The sequence below is a fragment of the Scomber scombrus genome, chromosome 3, assembly GCF_963691925.1.
Source record: "Scomber scombrus chromosome 3, fScoSco1.1, whole genome shotgun sequence".
NCBI lineage: Eukaryota > Metazoa > Chordata > Actinopteri > Scombriformes > Scombridae > Scomber > Scomber scombrus.
The window spans coordinates 22335382-22358315 of NC_084972.1; the positions used below are offsets into that span (position 1 = coordinate 22335382).

Below are 22934 nucleotides of genomic sequence, written 5' to 3' on the forward strand. Positions count from 1 at the left end.
TCTTCTGAAAAAATTCAGTATTATTTCCCTACAAAACCTAAATCATGTATGACAGTTATGTAAAATTAGACAAAGGAGCAAACAATACAAACAAACCCCACCCTGTTGTTGAAAATAAAGAAATAAAACATTTTTTTGTTCTCATTGAAAAATAAGAATCCAAAAGAAAGACGTTTAAATCAAGAGGCCAACCTATAAAATTCAACCTGATCATTTAGAAGAGCTAAAAAGTAGTGACTAGTGCTGCAACTAAGGATTACGTTCATTATCAATTAATCTGTCAATTATTTTCTCGATTCATTGATTAGTTGTTTAGTCAGTAAAATGTTGACTGTCATAGAGGACAAAGATACCAAAAAATGTTCACATCTGAGGAGCTGGAACCAGAGTTATCTGATCATTTTTTCTTTACAAAATGGCTTAAAACAATTAATTGATAATCAAAATAGTCAGCGACTAATCAATTTATAGACTAATCATTGCAGCTCTAAAAGTAAAAGAAAACATTACAAGTGCTCAATATGTTGGCTACAGGACAAGATGAAAAAGATCATAAGGAGTGACAAGATTGAAGGGAGACTAATCTGTCCGCAACACACCGAGCTGTCAGCCTGGCGTCCGGGTCACTGTCCCAACACTCGCTCAGTAGCTCCAGCAGCACAGATCCCTGAGAGTTTTAAATAGTCAGTCAATACATTCACTTTCATTAGATTCAGAATTTCATGAGAAGTCCAACACATTTATCTTTATTATCTTTATTACTTCCAGGCCAACACAATAACAACTGTATGTCCAAACAAGAGGCATCATGTGGAAGAATACCTGAGGTAGCAGTTTCCAGTTGTCAGGTATGGAGGGTCTCTTTTCCAAGTAAAACACGTACCAGGTGAGGTTCTCCAGTGTCATACTGGCTCCCAGCTCAGATTCATAAGGCATGAGATGCTGTGGAGCAATACGGCCTGCAGATGGAGACATTTGTATGAATTTTAACATCCATTTAGCACCATCAGAGATAAAGTGTGTCCGAGCAGTGCACAGAAATACAGCTCATTATGCACATCAACATCAAAAGGAAAGTAAAAACTGAAATTGTGGAAATCTGACAGCATTGACTCATGTGATAGCCATTATGCCAAACTGAATGAAGGGTTTAACATAACTCATCTCCCTGCTCTGCCTGAGATTTAGTTTTTTCAACTTCAAGAGCAATTTTGAAACTGATTGAGCACTTGGTATCTGCAGTCATTCTTATGTGATGTTGGAAATTTGGTTTTCATTCATAATTATCATATGGTTAATGAGAACCTATATAATTCCCTGTAAGTGACACAAGTTCAATCCAAAGATCCCAGGGACACTATCATTGTTCATGAGAATATCCCAAAGCTTTCTGGAGTAAAATGTTTCCCACATTGTTAATTATAATCTTTCTTTGTGCCCCAAATTATGTTTATCTGATACATTTTCCACAGTATGTAACTTAAGTTGTGAGAAGGAGTAGATGATATTTTTGGTATCTTCATGTCAAATATACAGCTGATGTGTGCTGGAAAAAGGTACTAAAGCCATCTCTGAAGCAATGGTTGAAATTACTTAAAGAAGTTTTCTTTTATTTCTATGTGGTTCTGTTTTGTTTGTTTGTGTCATTATTTTTTGTTCCTCTCATTTTTTGATGATCATATTTTGTAAGTTTGACATACATGCTTAAAACAGAATAAGTATAATGGTAAAAGATAGATAAATTGTTGTGATACACCAGATTAAATGGCCATTTGTGGCTCCACTAGCTCCACTTAAAAAGTACCATGACAAAATTTAAAATGATCCAAGGCTACCCCATTATGTTATGTATAGGCCAAGAGGAATTTTACCTTTAAATAATTCAGAGCAGCGCATCCAAATCTCCCACAGCAACAGTCCCAAAGCATAGATGTCCCCCTGCAGACACCAGCCACTGTGTAGGTTTACAAAGCCTTCCAGGATCTCAGGAGACATGTAGCACAAAGTGCCTACCTGAGCATGGGCCTGCAGATGGACAGGAATCTGAACTGTTATTCTGTATGCTTTCATTTATTCTGAAAGGTTCTAATCCTGCAATACTAAATGATGTCTCCTAACGGGTCTCACCACTGTGTTTCTTATGTAGCTCTGTTGCTGCCGAGGCCCGGAACATGAACGCAGGATGGTGGAGCAACCAAAATCACTCAGGGCGCAGGTACCATCTGCTCTCACAAGCACATTGAAGCTGCTGAGGTCTCTGTGGGCCACTGGAGGTTTATGCACATCTGGAAGAAAAGACACATACAGTATAATTGAACATAGTTGTGGATTGGAGTTATTAATGCAGTGGGCCAAGAAAGACTTGTATATTCATTCATTCGTTTACTGTACATTTAGTATTTTGGCCTGCTTGTGGCTGTTAGGAGGAAGCCGCCACTACATGACAATTTAACCACTGAACTAAAATTCTGTTAATGGTTCAAAATGGGCATATACTGTATATACATAGATAGCAGAGCTGTCTATATAGGTAGGCCATAACATGGACAAGCACACACACACACATACACAAACACACACACATATCTTCACAGTGATGTTCTGGCCAATACCATTGCTGTGAAGGTCAGAGTGGAGATAGGAAAGTCCCTGTGATAAAGACTGGCAGAGCTTCAGTGACAAAATCCAGCTGGTGGTGTGCTTACACAAAAAGGAGTGGAGAGAACCCTGAAATCAAAGGATCAAAGGGACCTTAATTATTTATGTCCAAAAATGTGATTATTATAGAGTTCGCTTCAGATAAACAATGATAGTATGAGTGTGAGAGGATGTGGTAGACTTGAACATGTGTGGCATGCAATTCATTTTACTGGACTAAAGGAAATGATCATTTTCCTCAACAAAACATTTGAATAGGAACTTGCTGCTCCATAGAGTTTACATGACTGCAAAGCATACATCAGACTCCTTTTCCGGACCATTCACCAATACCCTTGAATAACTTTTGACTTTTTTGTCTCAGAAAATGGCAAAATGCACAATTAATTTTCCTTCAACAAATGATAACCACTCACATGTTCAGCAAATTCCAGGACTGTGAGCCAACTGTCACCATCTGGTTTCCTTGCAGTGCCCAGGAAGTGGGCAATCCCAGCATGCTTCAACAATGGGAGTTCATAAACCTCCTTCTCTGTGATAAAATGACATTTCGAGCTTGTAGGGATAACCTTCACTGCCACCACGGATCCCTTGTACTTCCCCTGCCAAACAGTGGCAAAATGTCCATGGGCCACAGTCTGAAACATATAATAACATACAGGTACAAGTTCACTTAACTATATGATTTTCCAATACTTTGCTCACTGCTGACCATAAAATATAAGTCAATTTGATAGCTTTGCCTACCTGCTGTAGTTCAACGTCAGCAATGTCAATCTCTGCGGCTTTTGATGTTAAGCAGGAACACAGTGGTGAGACATGTGAATCATCAGGGGAGGCTTGTTGGCTCGCCTCTAAAGCTATAACAGCGGACAAGTAATGTAATGAAGATACACTAATTCAAGGAAATCTTACACTACCATTTCCTTTCATTTTGTGTTATTTTTAACAGTCTCATTTTTCCTCATTGCAGTCCTGAAAGGTTTTAATCCTTGTATAAATTATTAGGTCACCCACTATTCATTTTAAACTAGCCTAAGTGAATAGGCACATAAAAGACAAAGAAATATGATTTAAGAAAGGACAGGAGGTAAAAGGGAGCATTATAGCAGAGATAAACACCAAGGCCAGTCCAGCAGCGAGAATGTAACTGTTTCAAGGTCGCACAATGATATCATGAGAGCTGAATAAAGCAGAGGATGTACTGTAAATCAACACTTTCTTTTTTCCTTTGTAAGGGCAACAATAATATAGCCTGTCTGATCTGGATCCAGCTCTAAGACACTTAAAGTAATATGCAGGGGCTATTAACTCCAAGGATGAGCAGAAACATGGAAGTCGAGTTATCTAAATCTGAAGGTTCTAGTATACTTCCCTCCTGTGTGCTGATGATATTGTAAAATTGTGACAGCACAGTCCACCATAAAGGCACTTAATTGATTCTAGTTAATTCCCACATTTGCACTATTCAGTAAGTACTGTACACTATTATCTATGAAAAAATTATTCATTTTCATATCATGCAAATGCTCCCTGAGACAGGTGTTAAGACATGTCACTCCAATAACATTAACTGCAATCAAGACGTTTCAATGTTGTCCACTGGAGGGGAATGTCATATTAAATAAACTGAAAAATAGCCACTAATTGAAAATGAAGGTTTTACCCAAGTGACGATAATTATCTCGAAGGAGGTTTCTCCATTTCACAGCAACAATCAGGAGTATGACAAAGAGAAGAACTCCCAAATGTCCAAACAGAATCACTAAAGTTGGATATTCTGTGAAAAAAAGAAACACATTTATTTTCTTTAGAGTCTAATATGAGGTTTCTTCATTAGTAGCCATTAAGTGAATATCATGTTAAAAAATTTAAGTTGAATTTTTTTCACTTTAATGTCAGATTTTCAAACAAAAGGAGGGTAGAGGATGTAATCTGTCTGGAGCGGACTTAGGGGGGAACCAAACATGAAATAATGATCACATTTTTTGCGATGAAAAGAAAATTGTCGTCATACCTACAGAAGCGGGTGGAAGCTCTTTGGGCTCCGGGGTCCAGGTCATGTTACTATTGCAGAGGTCCGTGTTGCACACACATTTAATGAAACGGTTGTTAAAGCGTGTTTGTGGCCTGCAGGTTGCATCTGGGCAAATCTTTTCAACTATATCACAAGCTGGAGCAGAAAAATTAATGACACAACAGACACTTAAAAAACATGAGCATCCTACTTAGTCCAAAAGGATGTATATATTACATAATATAGACATAACTAGACAGACTTAGACATAATTAACCTATTTAGCCAGTAGCAGTCAGATGTGCCCTAATGCCTGATTTAGGCTGGATATGAGGCTTAAATAGTTAAATCATCTGATGACATTTTAAGAGTAAAAATGTTTATGACTTGTGATTAGGATGAATAGATGATATGGTTAGGGTTAGGGTCTGACACAAGAACAGACACCATAATGTCTAGTCTACTCCAGTGGTTCTGATCCAGTTTCCTTACCAAGAACGTCAACCTTTGGCTGGCTGTTGTTGACCATAAAATAGCCGACACAGCAGCGGGTCTTTTCGCAAAGCTGCACCGAGCCACTCACATCGCCAACATATCTATACACGTTGTTGTGTGGGTTCAGTGGATTCAGTTGGAATGCACACTTTCTTTTTTCAATCGAAGACGGGTTGGAGATAAGTAGAAGGATGCATTCTAGGATGAGAAAGTGAAACAGACAGCTGCTGTAGATGATTAGGATGTGGATTCATTGAGAAAAAGTGACAAGAGACTTTGTTATCCAGGCTTTATGGCAACTCTTGTACTCTATAGTGCTGGTTGTTTATATATTAAATATAAACTACATATATTTAAACTACATTTGTATCAATTATGCAAAGACTTAATGTTATTTGTTCAAGGTTCTAACATGACAAGCAGATTTATGACTACTTTAACTCAGTCTAAAGTTTGCCTGTAGATATAATAAAAAATCAAGATGCCATATGTGCATCTTATCAGTAGCCTCAACATTACTTCAACACCTCTGAGTGTTCCAGTCTACTGCTGTCACATTGTTCCTGACCCTGGAATTGCTTCAAGACTTATTTCAGTATATTGCTATTTTCCTGAAGTGTTTCCTGACGCTTGATGATGCAGAGAAAGATCTGCTACAATCCACAAAACATTTTTTTTCCTTCTGAGATCAATCTTTCAGCGCTATATTTACTGGACATATGCTGGTAGCATACCTATCTCTTTCCATTAACTGGCTTATCTATCATTAACTCTGGAAAGGTTAGAGGGTTCTGAGGCAAGTGAACAAAACTGGAGCAAGTAGACATATTTAAGATGTCCCTGTATAACTGAAATCTGAGCTGAAAGGAATGACTAAAATCATTGAGTTTTGTGAGTTAGTGTTTTGGAAATCAGTTACAGCAGGCACACTTCTATTGAACTGCTACTAAACTTACATTACAGTGCTTCAGCAACACAATCTAATTATCATGACATTATTAATTGTGGCCCTGGAAGTCAATTAAAAAGATTCACAAGGAAAATAAACCAACACATGGAGATTAGAAGCTTTAAATAATAGAAAATGAACTCACCCAAAGTCAAAATCAGTCGCCACTGCTGCAGGATCATGGTGACTCTGAGGCCAGACCAGCCCAGCAGGGAGTGATTATTTATCAGTCCTGGGAATGTGAGAGGAGTTTCCCACGTTTCACAGCATCACTCCCACTGCCACACACCTGCATGTACCACATGTACCTTCAGCCAAATAATAGGCTGTGGGAATACATTTATCAACATAATCATCTCCCACTGTTAAGGAATATCATCTACAGTCAGGTGTGATGTTGTCTGCAGCTGATTCAAATGATATGAGGGCCACAAGTAAACTGAAGAGCTCCCAAAGAAAATCACAGGAGCCACAAAAGGAAGATCTCCTGTTGTGATTGATTTTTAAAAAAAAGTTTATATCACACCACAAACACCCATTCTTCATTCTTCTCTTTATACATTCAAACGCTAAACTAAGATGGTGAACAAGGCGAAAATAACAACAACTTTATTTATATAGCACCTTTTAAAAGAGTTTACAAAGTGCTTTGACAGACAAAGCAAAGGCAGTACAATACAAAGCAAAGGCCCACAACACAGAGAGCAGTAACAAGGCCAACATTAACAAGATGAAAGCAAAAGACAATGAAAGAGTAAGGAGATGATGAAAATTAAATAAATAAACAAATACAGTAATATAAAATGAAATAAAAAGACATCACATAAAAGCAAGTCTGTACAAATGAGTTTTGAGAAGTGAGAGTCACTGATTCTGCAAGCATTATTTCCTGCTTAAATAAAGTTACGCGCTTAACATTAGCATGTTAGCATGTCAGGGCTTTTATTCCAAAACAACACGTGTATCAGCTGTATTATCTCCTTTTTACTGTCTTTTTTTTTTCTTGTCTTGAAATGTCAAAATGTGAACATCCTATGTGGCTTTAACTCAGAAAGTCAACATTCAAATGTTCCTAATGTCTACTTTCAAGGTTAGCAGTCCGCGTATCTTTTGGTCAAAATGATGATGTAAGCTACTGTTAGCTAGCGGTCTGTGTATCTTTTGGTCATTTGATTTTCTTTTCAGGAAGGAGTATAGAAAACAAATAAAAAGTAGTTATTTGATTTTCGTTTTAAATACAAAAGATTAAATTGAAATACGAGCCGTTTTTCCTTTTCCTGGCCAAAAAGAGATGAGCATAACCATGTGTTTTTTGTTTTTCAATACAAAATCAAATGACTACAGACCATTAGCTAACATTAGCTTACATCATCATTTTGACAAAGAATTTAATTCACTTTGCAGGTTTGTTTGTTTTTTTGTGGCTTCCTAAACAAAAAAAACAACATTTTCACATTTATTTTTTAGAAATATTATTTTAATGGGGCATGTTTAGGCTGTCAAAAAGGCCTAAAACTATAATAATAATAAAAATCATCCAGATTGAACATTTTAGCCTGGATGGCCGACTTCCTGTTGGACTTAGGGTATGGGTCCAAGAGGCTTTTTTTCTGCGTCTGGACATGATACATAGGCCTTGTCAATTGCATTTCTCTATGTCCATGTGGAAGGCGGGGCTTAAACTTTGAAATCTTCCAGGGGGCGCTGTGGAGTCATCTTCTCACTTAAAAATCCCAAACTTTGTCAGTAGTCAATATGTGTGACTGTTGACGTATGTGTACAATTTGGTGAGTTTAGGAGTTTGTGAAAATGTACAAAATGGATAAAGGCATTAGGGGGCGCTATTGAGCTGTTGTGACACGCCCAGGGGCAGTTATGGTCTCAAATTAAAGTGCGCCTGAGTGTGAACCTATGTGGGAAATTTGGTGATTCTGTGAAGACGGGAAAGTCCTCTAAACGCAGAGGGAAAAACGGAAAATTGACGCAGGAAATGCACAATAACTCACTTCCTGTTAGAGTGAAAATTTGGCGGTTTACCCATGAGTGCTATGAGTCCTGTAAATTTCACTAAGATCAGACAAAGTTTGTGGTCACATGACCTGCTGTTAGGGGGCGCTATGGAGCCCCCTTGCCACACCCACCCCCAATGATGTTGAAATTGAAACGGCGTCACCAGGTGTGACATTTTACGCACTGCATGTATAAACATCCGACAATGTATGGAGGAGTTATAAGGAGTTGTTTGTTTATACAAACAAACGACTGCCACGCCCACCTGGTATAACGTAGGTAAAATCTGTTGTCAAGTTTACATCATCAAGGTCTGAGGATGATACAGTTCCAATCTGAAGTCTGTGGAGTCAAAACTGCAGGAGGAGTTCGTTAAAGTGCGAGGCCTGGAAATGGGGAAAATGGCGGCAAAAATGCACCTGTGAACCAAAATGGCCGACTTCCTGTTGGACTTAGGGTATGGGTCCAAGCGGCTTTTTTGTGCGTCTGGTCATGATATATATGAATCCTAAATTTCGTTCATGTACGTGCATGTAGAAGGCGGGGCTTCAACTTTTAATGTTCTAGGGGGCGCTGTAGTCATTTTGGCACTTAAAAGGTTCATACCAAAAAATAATATTCGTGAGTCTTGACGAGTGTGTCCAATTTGGTGAGTTTTAGAGTTTGTCAGTACATCCTAAGTGGGAAAAGGCATTAGGGGGCGCTACTGAGCTGTTGGGGCAAAATGTTGGGCAAATGTGGTATCAGATGAAAGAGCTCATGATTTGAAACCTACGTGGCAGGTTTCATGATTCTGTGAACATCATAAAGTCCTTTAAAGCGGTGTTCGAAAAATGAAAATCGGTGCACGCCACGCCGCGTGGGCGACTTCCTGTTTGGTAAAAAAATTCCACAAAATTAATTTCCCAATGATCCGATGAGACCTATGACATATGTAAATTTCATGCAGATCCGAGAAGATTTGTGGTCACATGACCCAACGTCATGGGGCGCTAGCGAGTCCCCTTACCACGCTTGCGTCCAATCACGTTAAATTAAATACATTTTCACCAGCTGCAACGTGTGTGCAGAATTTCATGAGTTTTCATGCATGTTCAGGCCACCAAAAATGCGCCTAAAGTGGCGGCATAAGAACGTGAAAAATATTAATAAGAATCCTGGCAAAAGCAATAGGTCCCTCACTGACTTGTCAGTGCTCGGGCCCTAAAAATGTGATAGTCTGCGTTCAGACCATGATTTTTGGATCATCGCTTCATTCGCGCTTGTGACGTCGGGAGAAACTCACCGCTGATTGGATGTCACGGCGCGATGCCGTCTGAAAAGTTCAATTTTTCCAACTTTATTCGCGCCGCTTCAGACGCTTTATTGATTCATTCATTCATTCATTCGCTTCAGACGCTTCATTTGCGCCGCCTGATATAAAATCGCGTGTAATCGCGCCATTTACATTCATTTTCTATGTAGACTTGCTGCTCAATTCGCGTCAGACGCTTTTGGTCTGAACGCAGCTTACAGTATTGAGAAAAAACATTTGATTCTCTTGTTTGTGTCCTGGTTGGGGGCATGTTTAAGTGTTCAGCTCCCCCCACGAGGGCGGAGTTTAAAAAGCGATATTCACCTTAGCTCATATTGTGCATTCTAGCTGCCCCGAGCTCCAAAACACGCACACCTAATTTTCTACCAGTTTAACGTACCTGTGAGCGCGGGCGGGCCAAACTCAAATGAACTAGGGGAAGCTAAGTCCCTCCCGCCGACTGAAAACAAACAATGGTAAACTACTTATTTGCCAGCCTGAGTGTATACTACATATGAATTCAAAAGTTTTACGCTAATTTTGTGCATATTTATTTGATCAGACAGGGGTTTTAGGGATGCCCTCCCTCACTAAAGAGCTGGCTGATGTTTTTGCGGAGGACTCTGAAAACGACCGAACATTTTACGGTTTTTCTGAAGGTGAAATCAGCGACCACAAGGTGCTTTTTTTGGTTTCTAACGAATGAAACAGAAAATATTAAGTCTTATATTTATGTGTAATAGACATTTTCTGTTGTAGTTTGTTTATAGCACCACATAAGTTAGAAATGAATGCACTCAGTGAGCACATCATTAGGAACACCTGTGCAATCTAATACAGCCCTGCTATAATGTTTACTTAGGTCGTACAAAGTGTTCCTAATATTTCGCCCCCCTCATATATGATAATGGGGCGGACGAAATATTAGGAACATTTATCAATATTATGCACTCCAGTACACCACCACCCACTACCTAACATCACTTAACAAACAGAGCAGATTTGTCACCTTAATAACTGTCAACAAAAACTGAAAATCTTTGTGCTTTGTGATAGTGAAATTTATGGCAGAACTGTTGTATTGGATTGCATTATATCGCACAGGTGTTCAGTCATTTATTTTCACTTATATCCAGCTGACAGATTATGTTCCCAGAGAGACGGTCAGATTCATTCTACTGTGAAAACTTTGTGAAAGACTTCTGTCACCAGCCAAACAAGAAATAAATCATTTCTCAATCTTTTTAGGTCAATCAGAATACAGGTTTGGAAGATGAAGATGGAGCCCAGCCATCTCTTTCACCCAAGAAGCAGAAAGCTGCTGCCCATCCCTTCAGACTGAGGGTGGCTCTCCGCTGCACTCCCTCTGCCCAGAAGTCCACTGATGATGAGTATGAAGAGGGGGAAGAAAAGAGGACAGAGAAGAGGGATGTGCACCGAACAGGAAAGACCAGTCGGGCAAAGAAGAAGAGACACGTTAAGTTTGAAGATGAAGAGACAGCAGTGGCTCGACCGTCTCCTTCTGAGAAGCATGGATCAGGTTCAGCAGAAGATGTGTCGGACTCCTTTCTGGCCAAGAGAGAACAGAATATCAAAGCCAATAAAGCAATGGTAACCAGGAAACATAAAACTAAATTTTCCACACAGAGATTATTGTACTCACTACTCCCTTTAGTTTACAGTAGAAATGGACAGGTCTTCTCAAATTGGAACTCCTAGAGAGAAAAAAAAAAATCAGATTGAGGGTTTAGAGATTAAATCAGTGGCTCTCAGACTTGGAGTATTGAGTCACAAGATCATTCGAGGGTTCTTCAAAGAGATATTCAATAACAAAGATAAACTGTAAAACAGAGATAAGGAGTAAATCTCCACACTTGAAAAGCTGCTACCAGGATTTTTGCTTGAAAAATTACCTATTTGATTACTCAGCTGCCTCTAATCAATCAAAAATCCTGAAAAAAGTGTTTGTGAGCAATTTATCCCTCTGCCTGAGCCCACGTTCCTTGGTCTATAGTCTAAAGTGGACAGATTCAGGGCAGCTGAAATATTCAGGAAATTGTGATGATTTATGACTCAAGAAGTTGGTAAGCTGCCTTGACTCTAATCTTTTTTATTTTATTTTATAACAGCTGGCACAGCTGATGGCAGACCTGCAGAAGATGCCAGGAGGAGCAGGTTTTCTGAAGAAACAAGCTGGCAAACAGCCCAAAGAGAAAAGCTCTGTAAGCAGAAGAAGTTTTGCCCCAAAGCAGTTTTGCCCCAAAGTCAGTTGTTAATATTTTAGAAAATTAAGACCTCCCCCTAATCTATCTATTTATCTTAATCTTCCTTCCAATTATGACCACTTTGAAATTCAGTTCATGCTCTGAATAATAGTATTTCAGTATAGACCAGTGTACTGATGTGATTTCATCCAACCTCACCTGCAGCGTCCACCACGCTCTGGTGCAGCTGGAGTTGAGTCCAGGAGGAACCCAGAGCGAGCGTCCCGCAGACAGACACGCTCTATGGGGGCGAGTGAGGATCTTTTGGCCCCGAAGGAGGAGCAGCTGGAGCTCAGCTTAGAGGAGGAGCTGCTGGAGGTTTAGTTCATCCATTTATCAATAATTGTCTTTTAAAATTAATTCCTGTTCTGAAAATATGTTGAACAGAATTGAGCACCCACACATGCCTTAAAAATGTTGATTTAAGTGCATTACAATTATTTTACTTTTTTGTCCATCTTGACTGTGATTTTGTTTTGCATGTAAGTTCATGTTTTTACTTTTAAAGTAGATCTCAGGTAAGAAAATCAAATAATTTCATATTGGCATTATTATGTAGTGCAACACATTGTGCTACTACATAATATGTTATGTGTGTGTGGGGAACTAAAACTTTGTAAATAATATGAAAATATCTTCTGTTTTTCACTAACATTTTTAACGTGCTGTATATTGTTGAGATGAACATGTGTCAGACTTTGTAGATGCCTGTTCAAGCTAAGTAAATATCATAATTGTTATTTGATGTTCCAGGTACGCCGGGCCCCACAGCGCCGTGGCACTCCACGACCTCATCAGTCCAAACCTCACATTGTCCGCCCTGTGGAAGACATCACAGAGGATGAGATTCAGCTGATCGCAGATAACATGACTGATAAAGTCTATGACAGAGTGACAGTGAGTTCTGGGAATGAATGAATTAATATATATTTCAATGTTATTTTGTAGCCAAATCAGTTTGCCCACAGACTACTAACAATATCACTGTGACTTCTAGTTCAGAATACTGTTACGGTCATCAGGTCACCACCAGGTGGCAGTCTCTCCTTTACTGGAGCCTAACAAATGTGCTCAACTTCTCCAACATATTTAAATGGTGTGATTTTGAAAGGAAAAGTTTCAAAATGTATTCTTCTGACCCTTTCAACTATCTGTGGACGACATACTCGTCTAACATATCTGATGTTTCTGTTCTCAGGGCTCTACGTGTCACCAGTGCCGACAGAAAACTGTCGACACTAAGACGTGCTGCCGCAGTGAGGACTGTCGTGGGATTCAGGGTCAGTTCTGTGGGCCGTGCCTGAGGAACAGATATGGAGAGGATGTCAGGAAGGCGCTGCTTGATCCGGTCAGACACCAACAACACACAGGCTATAGCTGTGCAGACGCATAGATGAATTGTTGCATTGTTTCAGTATTTTCTGTTATATAATGTTTAGGTTTGCAGGAGGGGGATTTAAATTTGGCAGAGCTGATATGTTACCATCTCTGTGAGGCTGTTTTCAAAGGATAACTCTGGTTTATTTCAACCTGACATTTCCCATAAATGTGGCCTCTATTATATAGATTTGGGGAACTGAGGCACTCTCATTAAACATCTATTGCAAGTCATTTCACTTTGATGGTAACTTAAATGTCAGTCTTGTGTAAGTGAAGACACACATGTTAAACAGTTATGATTCACTACAACCAAACAGAGGGCCAAAGCCTGACAACTTCCACTGATGGACTAGAATATACGTACAAAAATGAACATTTCTGCAACCAGAAAACACAAAATGTATTTTGACACAATTGGTTAATGGGGTCTCACAGAAATGTTAGTTGTAGCCGTTGTCAAAAACACAAGAGCACCTACAATCACCACATTTCTAGTAGTTTATTTGATGATTAGATGTGGCACATTTCATGTCTACCACTATTATTTGAACAAATGTTGTGTCAAACATAAAGCATACAATGTCTGTTTCCTCTTGTTGCTGGTGGGTATCCTTTTGACATCTACTGAAGTACAAATATTGATATATAACAAGAACAATTGTTAAAATAAGCATCCATAAAGCATATATACTTTGAAGTGACAAGTCATTTCTGTATTTAGAGTAATTCTCTGCCAACTTGTATGCCCTTTGCTTGCTGAACAGTCACAGTGCTAGTAATTCAAGTGTCAAGATGTGGTAAATATTAACTTCTGCATTTTTCTCAAGATGGAACAGGATTTGTTTCTGGTGCTGTTTATCTTTTGCACATTACAGTAAGCATCCCTGCAGGCAAATCTACAAAAGTTGTTAAATCCTTTTCCTTGTGTACTTACACCTTTTGTCTTCATCTAAAAAAAACATTCAGTTTAGTGTTTAACCGTTCATCTCCTCAGGAGTGGCAGTGCCCTCCCTGTCGAGGCATTTGCAACTGCAGCTTCTGCCGCCAGCGTGATGGCCGCTGCCCGACTGGGATCCTGTTCCCCCTGGCTCAGTACCACGGCTTCTCAGACGTCCACTCCTACCTCCTCAGGTAGAGTACAACATGATACGTTTTTATTCAGTAAATTCAGGTGTTTAAGTTTCTACTGCAATAGCAAACTATTTAAGTTATTTATATTTACATGGAGTGCCAGAGTGGGGTCATCGCAGAAAGCTCGTTTAGTGGTTGTAAACTGTTTAGTGGTTGGACCTAGAAATCTGTGTCAGAAGTATGATTATGCTGTTGATATGCAGTGTTTTAACGGTTCATTTTTAGGACATTTTACAAAGACGATTCGTTATCATTTGGTTCATACCTAGTTAATTTGCAGAAAACTTAAACTAAATTCTTATACTGATATAAAATACTTTTCAATGTGTAGTTTTGTTTCTTAAAAACTCGAGTACCACGATCTCTGTAAAATGTCTTAAAAATACTTTTAAATACCTGCAAATTACTCAGAAAATTAGTATAAAATTAAAATGACCTATAGTGTTCCCAAAACCTTTTGTACATTTTTAGAACTGACATGTTTCTCTCTGTGCAGCCTCCGAAACAAACTGAAGCATGAAGATGACAATGGAGAGGTGTGATCCCAAGACACTAGAGGGAGCAATTGTTCCAACTTTTGTAGTTTTCTTACTGTTTAAAAGTTTATAGTCTTAATTTTTTTGGTCTTTACACATCCTGTGATTTTAAATGAATAAAGTTTTCGACCAACTTACTGTTGCGTGTTAGATTGGGACATAAATTTGCAAAGAAACAAGACAAAAGTAAATTCATAATTTTAATCCAGCTGTTGGCATTTGCAGTAGTAGAATACACACAATATAAAATCCCTTATTTAAAATGGGGCAAAAAGAAATAAGAGCACTTGTTGTCCAATGAACTTAGTCTGTAGAGTTTCAAAGGAGAGTTTTTAAACACATTTTCTGACATGAAATTTACAATTGTTCCTCAAATTAAGCAGATCACAAAATGAATACAATGGTGAGAAGCACATCTTTTCAGAAAAACCTTGACCCTTACTATATTTTTCAACTTATTTATTTGGACAACAAAGGGATGTGCGCCGAGGTTTGCCTTTAAGCTGGATATTTTCCAGTTAGAACTTAAATGTATGCATTACAAGTGTAAAATGTATTAGAAAGTTCATGGACCAAAGACAGTTTTCCTAGTTTTGCTTATAAACTGAGTATGAACCTTTGGTTTGAGCTTACATATTTATGCTGTCTGGTCATTATTACAAAATACTTCACTCTGAGCAGATATGACTAAACAATTCTCCACAAAAGAAACTGATGTGACTGCAAGGCAAAGTCTCAGATAATAAGTATACCACAGAAAGAAAGTACTGGGAAGATCAGGACTGTATAGAATACATTATTCTATGACAGAAAAGGCTCTTAAAGTTTACACATTTAATCTACATATATATATAAAAGTTATAACATAAGATTAAGATTGATTGTGCATGAGAGGTTCATACAACTGAAAGGCAATTTCTCACAATCACGTAAGATGATCCTGCCTATACTAAGAATTTCTGTAGCCTTTACATTAGCAAATATATATATATACACATAAAAAAAAAATCAAAAAGGTTTTTTTTGCTATGATAAACATATCAAAGCATGATGGCTTGGATGTGTGTACCTACACAAGAGGTTAAACAGTTATTCTCAGGATTTCAGTGCTCTTAAACACCTACATCCTCACACTGATTAGTGCTTCTGGCTCTGACCAGGTCATGACCTAATGTACTCCAGCCCACTTCTAAACTCCTAAAACGCTTCACATATTATTCCTATGATAGTGAGATTGTTAGTTTGTGAACACATTCAGAGAGCTAAATGTTTGCTGCCAGAGGTTATGATGATAATATTCCACTTTAGCTTTACAGGGGAATTCAGCATTATGGGATGATGAGGGCTAGTTAACCTGAGGGGCACGCATGATATATATAGCAGCCCAGTTTGAGAGGGCAAGAACCACCTGAGGTAAAGAGGGGCAGAAGTTTGCAAAGCTCACATCCTTGGAAACAAGGGTGAGAGTCTGACTTAGTAGTGTCATCTCTTTACTAAAGACGGCTGTAGAGAGAATATTACTAACAATTCTACGTCAAGTGAGCTGGTCTGTGTGTTTTATTGCAATCCCATTATCAATTAAGATTGGTGCTTCGTGTGGGACAAATGTTAGTGTATTGCCATTTCCACTCAGGGGAAATAAGATTTCATGATGATTTCTCTAGTCTAACATTTTAATCCAACTCAACCACCTATGATCTTTAAATGCCACAGATACCTGGGAAGACGGAAATCAGCATTTCTGCCTCAGTTCTCAATAGTGTCTTATGTTGCATTGTGACCACTTCTCCCGCCTAAAGCCTTTGAGAGGTTCTGTGTCTGCAGTCAGACGTGCCCTTTTTAACCTGAAACGTCCAAATACAACGTCCACCAAGGCCATCGTCCTGCTCCTCCTCCGTTCTTAGTAGCTGTTGCCATTAATCTGGTGAAGGCCCACCTGCATCATGTTGATCCCACTGCTGGCTAATCGAGCTATGCTCTCTGCAGATAAGGTTTCCATGGTGACAATGGTGTGCTGGTCACTGGCCGACACTGCTCCAGTGCCGGCTTCCGTTCCTGCCGCAGGGGAACCAGCATCAGTCGAAACTGTGGTGCTGTTGTTGGCGACGGTGGCTGTTTTCTTGTTTAAGTGGGTTTTGATGTGCTTGGAGAGGTGGTCGCTGCGCATGAAGCGTTTTGGACACTCTGGGCAAATAAACCTCTTCTCACCTAAACAGAGATAGAAATAAAAGTCAGATTAATCCTACAGGGGAAAAAAAGAATTCCTTAGTCTCTTGGTGAGATGGTTGTGTACGCACACAGTCTTATCTTTAACTCTCCACGTCAGAAACCACTTTTGAAATATGTCTTGGAGTTGATTGTGACATGATATTTTGTAGCTGTGTGTGACTAAATGTCACAAACTAAATGCTAAACGTCACCTGTGTGCGTCCTCTTGTGGCGCTGAAGTTCATCTGAACGGGTGAATCGTTTGCCACAGAAAGACCAGCCGCAGACGAAGGGCCGTTCTCCCGTGTGCCAGCGGAGGTGAGCCCTCAGGTGGGATGTCTTGCCGTAGATCTTCCCACATCCGGTGATGTGACAAATGTGCTGCTTCTTTTTAGTTGGGTCACTGTTTGATATACAAACCATAAAAGATTTAAGTATGACTGACTTTTTTCCATGTGATATTTATAGGGTTCTCTGAGGAGAGACCATGTAAATGAAAGCAATTCTCTGTCAGTCTGTCACAAGTAAAACTATTTGCTCCTCATGAACCTTATCTTATTGTAGTCAAATAACAGTAAATCACTGATATCAGTCTCAGTCACACAGATGTTTCACAGAAAAAAAATTAAGATGCTGTACTAAAATCACCGACTAAATAGGCACAATATAGACGTACAGCTGGTTAAGTTACATACCGTCCTTCTCCATCCTTGCAGAAGGGGCAGGTACAGGCTTCTCTGCGGTTACGTCGTCCTTGAGGAGGAGGGCTTACATCCTCACCAATGGCTGTACTATCATCCAAACTTTCACCGCTCATCTGCAATGCCTGTTCTCCTGTAGCGATGGAAGAGAAAATACTCAGGTGTGAGATAATTTCTTTGTTCAACATTGCTTAAGAATCAAATAATAGTAAACCCTGGGGCTTCAGAAATGTTTTACTAGCAGTTTAAGTACAGTGAGACGTACCATTTGAATATGAATAACATCAAGTTACACGTGAATATACTGTACATTTAAAGGCTGGATAGCTGGAGGCTTAAGCTTCAATACTAAAGTACATTTTGGTTAAATGTCACCACAACAAAGCCTGCTGCATAGCTGATGGGGAGCACATGATTTCATAATAATAACAGAGAAAATTCCACCCAATGATTGCGCAATGACTCCTCACAAACTTTAGTATTTCATAAAATGTAAACTGGCATGGACATACAAATTAATGGGAGGGATTGTTAGTGTCACAACTGAAGAGGGGTTAAGACATGATAAAGGCTGCTATGTGATGGGAGGGGTCAAGTTACACCCCTTCCGACACAGAAGTTGTGGTCGTTCTGAACTACAGCTATGTGGCCATCGTCTGTAGAGATGCAGTACGAACAAGAAAAGAAAAAGAAAAAAAATTACAACACATGTAAACACACGCAGTGCAGAAAAGAGCTCAAGGAAACTGGGCCAGTTGAACTGGTTAAACCAGTAAAGTGTAGTTCACACACAAAGGGAAAGAGATCAAATTGAGAGATACAAGATACTTTGCATTTCAGGAACTCCAGCACACCAATTGAAACTAATTTTGTTTACATATTTACTCAACACAACTGTCAATTGTTCTAATGGTGTATAAATGTAGTTGTTTTTTTCTCACTCTTGTCTAAATTAACAAAATAAAAAGGTTAAGGGTTAAGCCCCTTGTCATTTTGATCAAACACAAAATAGATAAATGCACACTACAATTTTAAAAAGTAATGACTAGAAAGTCAAATAACTTTGACAATAATGACATTCAATTTACAAATTCTACACTTTGGATGACACCCTTCTTCACACACACTATGGGGTCCCGAGTCAGTGATGGCTCAAAATATTTCCAAGAAAAATGTGTTGATTTAATGTTCTTGCATATCTCAACTTCAAAACATTTGCAACCAAACGAACAATTATGTAAACATTTTTAAACCACACATCAATAATTCCTGGAAAGCAGGCTACTGACTGACCTCCTGTGCTGGCGATGGTGATGGGAAGACCCTGCAGCTGGTGCATCTGCAGCCCTGAGCTGCCGAGTGAGTTGAGATTTATGGTTTGGAGGCTCGGGATCTGCACAGTGTTGACAGCTGCAGCAGGTCCCTGAGTCTGGCCCAGCTGCGAGAGAGACTGCATCGGGGCCAGTGTGATCTGTGCTCCTGCTGGACTCTGGATCTGAATGGTCTGCCAACTCACCTGGCCATTGGGCCCAACAGTGCGCAGCAGGATGGGGCTTGTGTTTGGCATAATTTGAAGGTTTTGAAGCCCTTCCTGGCTGAGAGTTGGAGCAGCAAATACTTGACCGCCTGCAGTCGTGACAGTACCTGCCTGTATGGTCTGGAGGGGTGTTCCACCTTGAATAATTTGCTGAGGTTGGATAAGGATCTGCTGTGGCTGCTGTCCGTCTCTGTTGTCTGGCTGTATAGGGATGCCCAGAGAAGATGCTGTGTTCTGCTGTAATGTCCCCGTCACTGCTACATTACTGTTGTGTGTTTGGGTCATTCCATAAGAAGACGTCGTCTGCGTGGTGACAGTGGACGCACTTGTCATGTAACCTGCCCCACTGTTGGAAGACACTGGCTGCTGTATAAGCTGGTTTCCCCCTGTATCCCCTCCACCATTTGCATCTCCACCTGCACCGCTGGCTCCAGCACTGACGGGCAACAAAGTGATGTTTCCATTTAGTGACACAGGCATATTTGCGAGGAACTGGGGCTGGTTCTGTAATACGCCATTGCCTAAGCTAATATTTTGTATGGGGATTGCTCCCTGAATGAGACTGGGCATCGTTATGATGTTTCCTCCTCCACCAGCTCTGTTAGTTGCAGCTATTATCTGCTGGCCATTGGGAGAGGACACTATCTGAAACTGCTGTCCTTGTCCTGCTGCAGAAACACCAGAATCGTGCTGAGCCTGTGCAAACTGCAGAGGTTGCCCATCTACTGTCTGAAACTGAGGAATAACCTGGTACTGAATGTTGGGCATCACACCTGATAGGGTGGTGAGCAATTGCTGACCCTGCAGTGATGGAGCCTGAGCAACTACATATTGCTGTGCCTGCTGCTGCTGTCCCTGAGTGCTTACAGCAACTGCTGATGGTGACTGCACCTGTCTGCTCTTTCCTGCATCTCCGATCGTCATCACCCCTGAAGAATCGGTGGTGATGGTGTTGGTGCCTGAGGTCGCTTGAACACCGAGAGGGATAACCTGCCAGCCATTGGCACTGGAGGTGAAAACACCTTGATTCATGTCCAGCTGTTGCTGCTGGTGTTGCTGTTGTTGGTCAGCAGGTGAATCATTCTCTCCTGGTGTGTCAATCCGACTGCATGTGGCTGCCAGCAAGGCAAGAGGAGATGGCTGCTGCGAGTCCTGGAAAGAGAATACATTTAAAGACAAAAAAAAAAGGAAAAGAGAAGGACATTAGAACAAAAATACATCTATACAACATATATGTTGATGCTGCAGCTGTGACAAAATATATCAATATTTTATATTATTTTAGGCCCATTTTACACTTACTGAGGCTGTTGAAATAGCAAAGGAAATAATAACACCAATATAATGATGATAATAATAATAACTAATGAACAAACAAACCTTTAAAAAGTGCATTACAATAACAAAGTGGAGTAAAATATAATTAGGATAAATAGAGCAGCATAATGACACAAGTGATTTTAAAAAAGATCAAAAAGCAAACTACACTGCTAAAATAATTTAACCATGTGTAAAAGTGGATATGATGAAACTAGGAAGTGAAAGGACATTTCAATTTTAATTAAAAAAAAAAATCCTATTCATGTAAACACTTACATTGTCTGGCTGGCTTTGCAAATGCCAATTTATAACATGAAACCCATTTTTGTCACTTAAGTCCCTTTCCAGCACTTCTCAGGGGCTGAAGAGAGAAGTCCAAGGGGGGGAAACAGGGTGGGAGAAGATGGGAGGGACCATATTTTATTCCCACAGCAGCGGCGGGCTCGGCCTCCCCTCCCCCCAAACCCACCCATCTCCCTCCCACACTTTTATTTTGCCCTATAAACTGACACACTCCTCTAGCCACCCCCTCCAAGGCCAGCCAAATGGGCCGAGCGAAATGCACATGATAGTGCAGGGGTTTGACGGGAACACCCAGTGTGGGCGATTTTTACCTGCCCATTTCCCACCCCGGTGACATGTGCTCCAGAGAGAAAATCAACAACACCACACACGTCTCTACATTAGATTATGTCTAAGAGTGAATGAAACTGCACACAAAAACACACATCGGGTCCAGTGGGTGTGAGTCAGGGAGTAGATGTATGTTTCCCAGCAGACAAATCATCAGACATGGCATTGGGAAGGAATTCTGGGTTTAACCTACTTGTGAGTTTGTGTTTCGCTTTTGACTGAAGCCTCCACCGCTCTCTGCAGCGGCCATTTCACCCTGCTGCTGATCTGCGGAAGAAGAAGAAGGAGAGTTTTACAAACATCACTTCTCTTCAACTTTCAACCAGGCAGACGCTTTAAAACTGAGTTGCGTTAAACCAAAAAAAATAAATTAAAAAAGCCAAGCAAAACACACACACACACACACACACAGCCTTCATACAATCGACACAAAATTACCATAAAAAACTATACTATCTGTGTCGTCAACGTGAAGCAAATACATGACAAGTAAGGTAAGGAAATGCAACCACAAGTGCCTGAAGGGCCAGCTAGCTTATTGGCTAAGCTAACATTAACTCACACAACAAGTCACACAGAGAGAAATAAGCTTATCTACACTACTAAATGTAACTAGTTAGCTAGCTTATATGTGGCCAAGTTGCAGTGTTTTAAAGGCCGGTTAAAAACAATACTTTCGTTGCTGTTAACTAGTTAGTTGGCTAAATGTTGTTAGCTAACTTAAATACCGACAATTAGCAGATAAGTAGTTGGCCACTTTGAAACTGCTTGAGACGCCACAAAAACACACACAATCTGTACAGTGAACACGCTCAAAGTCACCTACTTCACTTCCACTTGTAGCTGGTAACTTAAAGCTTCGTTCACAACACGCTACTTATTGCAAAAAAAGTTCACTTACTGCTCATAATTTGAAGACGGGAGGAGTTTCTCTTCTTTTTTTTCTCGGGGTTGACAACTTTTCACAACTTCACACTAACTTGACGGACTCCCACTCTGTGAAGGAGAAGGGAGGGTGCGTTTCATTTATGGCCCCGCGGAGCCCGGAGTCTGCGCGGGGAATAAACTGCGACCAGCGTTTGTAGTATTTAATGTCAACATTTTAAAATCACAGTTTGATATAGTGATATTAACCTAAGGACACACTTACTGTCTTAGATAGATAGATAGATAGATAGATAGATAGATAGATAGATAGATAGATAGATAGATAGATAGATAGATAGATAGATAGACCACCAACATCTAAGTTCAGGTGTTTTTCTCTCATTTGAAAATGTATTCATTAGTTCAGATTATTTATATAAAATAAGATATAAGAAATAAGTCAGAAGTCTGGCATGGGCTTAATTGGTACTGTGACACCATTTAAGCCCATGTGTGTTACAAATAAGCCCATGTCATGATTTATTTACAAAATATGAAAAATATTGATTTCAAAGAATTAAAAACAGCAATATATGTATTCAGATAGATAGATAGATAGATAGATAGATAGATAGATAGATAGATAGATAGATAGATAGATAGTCCAGCCAACAATGAGGTTAAAAAAAGGTAAAATGACGAAAGGCTAAATAGGCTAAATATATACATATATATACAATAACTAAACTAAAAAACTAGCTCAAATATACAATAAATAAATATTATGCAAATAAGAACTGAGCTAAAAATGAATCAACTATTTCTTAAGATGCTTCTTAATGGGTATTATTTAATCAAGGATGACACAGATTAAAAATAAAAATAAAACTATTTCTAGTAGTAGATTGCTCTTTCAAATTACACTAAGTAAAAA

At 39.6% G+C, this 22934-nt stretch overlaps 3 protein-coding genes across 3 annotated transcripts; 1 reads left to right on the forward strand and 2 right to left on the reverse strand.

Moving 5' to 3' along the window:
• Positions 1 to 550: 550 nt before the first annotated feature.
• Positions 551 to 6301, reverse strand: LOC134006309 (bone morphogenetic protein receptor type-2-like). Its single transcript, XM_062445398.1, has 10 exons — positions 6265 to 6301; positions 5168 to 5368; positions 4676 to 4831; positions 3406 to 3518; positions 3075 to 3296; positions 2613 to 2727; positions 2128 to 2285; positions 1872 to 2025; positions 823 to 959; positions 551 to 667 (listed from the first exon to the last, which is right to left on the reverse strand). Exons 1-10 carry the CDS (start codon positions 6299 to 6301, stop codon positions 551 to 553), a joined length of 1410 nt encoding a protein of 469 aa, XP_062301382.1.
• A 3675-nt stretch (positions 6302 to 9976) lies between these two features.
• On the forward strand, positions 9977 to 14740 carry LOC134006320 (cell division cycle-associated protein 7-like; the record flags this gene model as incomplete). The annotated part of the gene is made up of 8 exons (XM_062445409.1): positions 9977 to 10102; positions 10681 to 11034; positions 11553 to 11645; positions 11853 to 12005; positions 12441 to 12584; positions 12886 to 13035; positions 14062 to 14198; positions 14695 to 14740. Coding segments are annotated over 8 exons (1203 nt in total), but the record flags the coding sequence as incomplete, so codon positions are not given.
• A 181-nt stretch (positions 14741 to 14921) lies between these two features.
• sp1 (sp1 transcription factor) lies at positions 14922 to 22118 on the reverse strand. Its single transcript, XM_062444273.1, has 6 exons — positions 22035 to 22118; positions 21327 to 21400; positions 18937 to 20332; positions 17638 to 17776; positions 17155 to 17345; positions 14922 to 16942 (listed from the first exon to the last, which is right to left on the reverse strand). The coding sequence occupies exons 1-6, from the start codon at positions 22039 to 22041 to the stop codon at positions 16635 to 16637; spliced, it is 2115 nt and encodes a 704-aa protein (XP_062300257.1). The 5' UTR covers positions 22042 to 22118; the 3' UTR covers positions 14922 to 16634.
• Positions 22119 to 22934: the final 816 nt, after the last annotated feature.

Coding starts and splice junctions, on each gene's coding strand:
- LOC134006309 (XM_062445398.1), bottom strand. CDS start 6,301: ATGATCCTGCAGCAGTGGCGACTGATTTTGACTTTGG. Junction 5,369..6,264: donor GCGACTGATTTTGACTTTGG/GTGAGTTCATTT, acceptor TTCTCATCCTAG/AATGCATCCTTCTACTTATC. Junction 668..822: donor ACTGGAAACTGCTACCTCAG/GTATTCTTCCAC, acceptor TAAAACTCTCAG/GGATCTGTGCTGCTGGAGCT.
- sp1 (XM_062444273.1), bottom strand. Junction 20,333..21,326: donor AGCGAAACACAAACTCACAA/GTAGGTTAAACC, acceptor TTCTCTTTCCAG/GACTCGCAGCAGCCATCTCC. Junction 17,346..17,637: donor TGCAAGGATGGAGAAGGACG/GTATGTAACTTA, acceptor TATATCAAACAG/TGACCCAACTAAAAAGAAGC.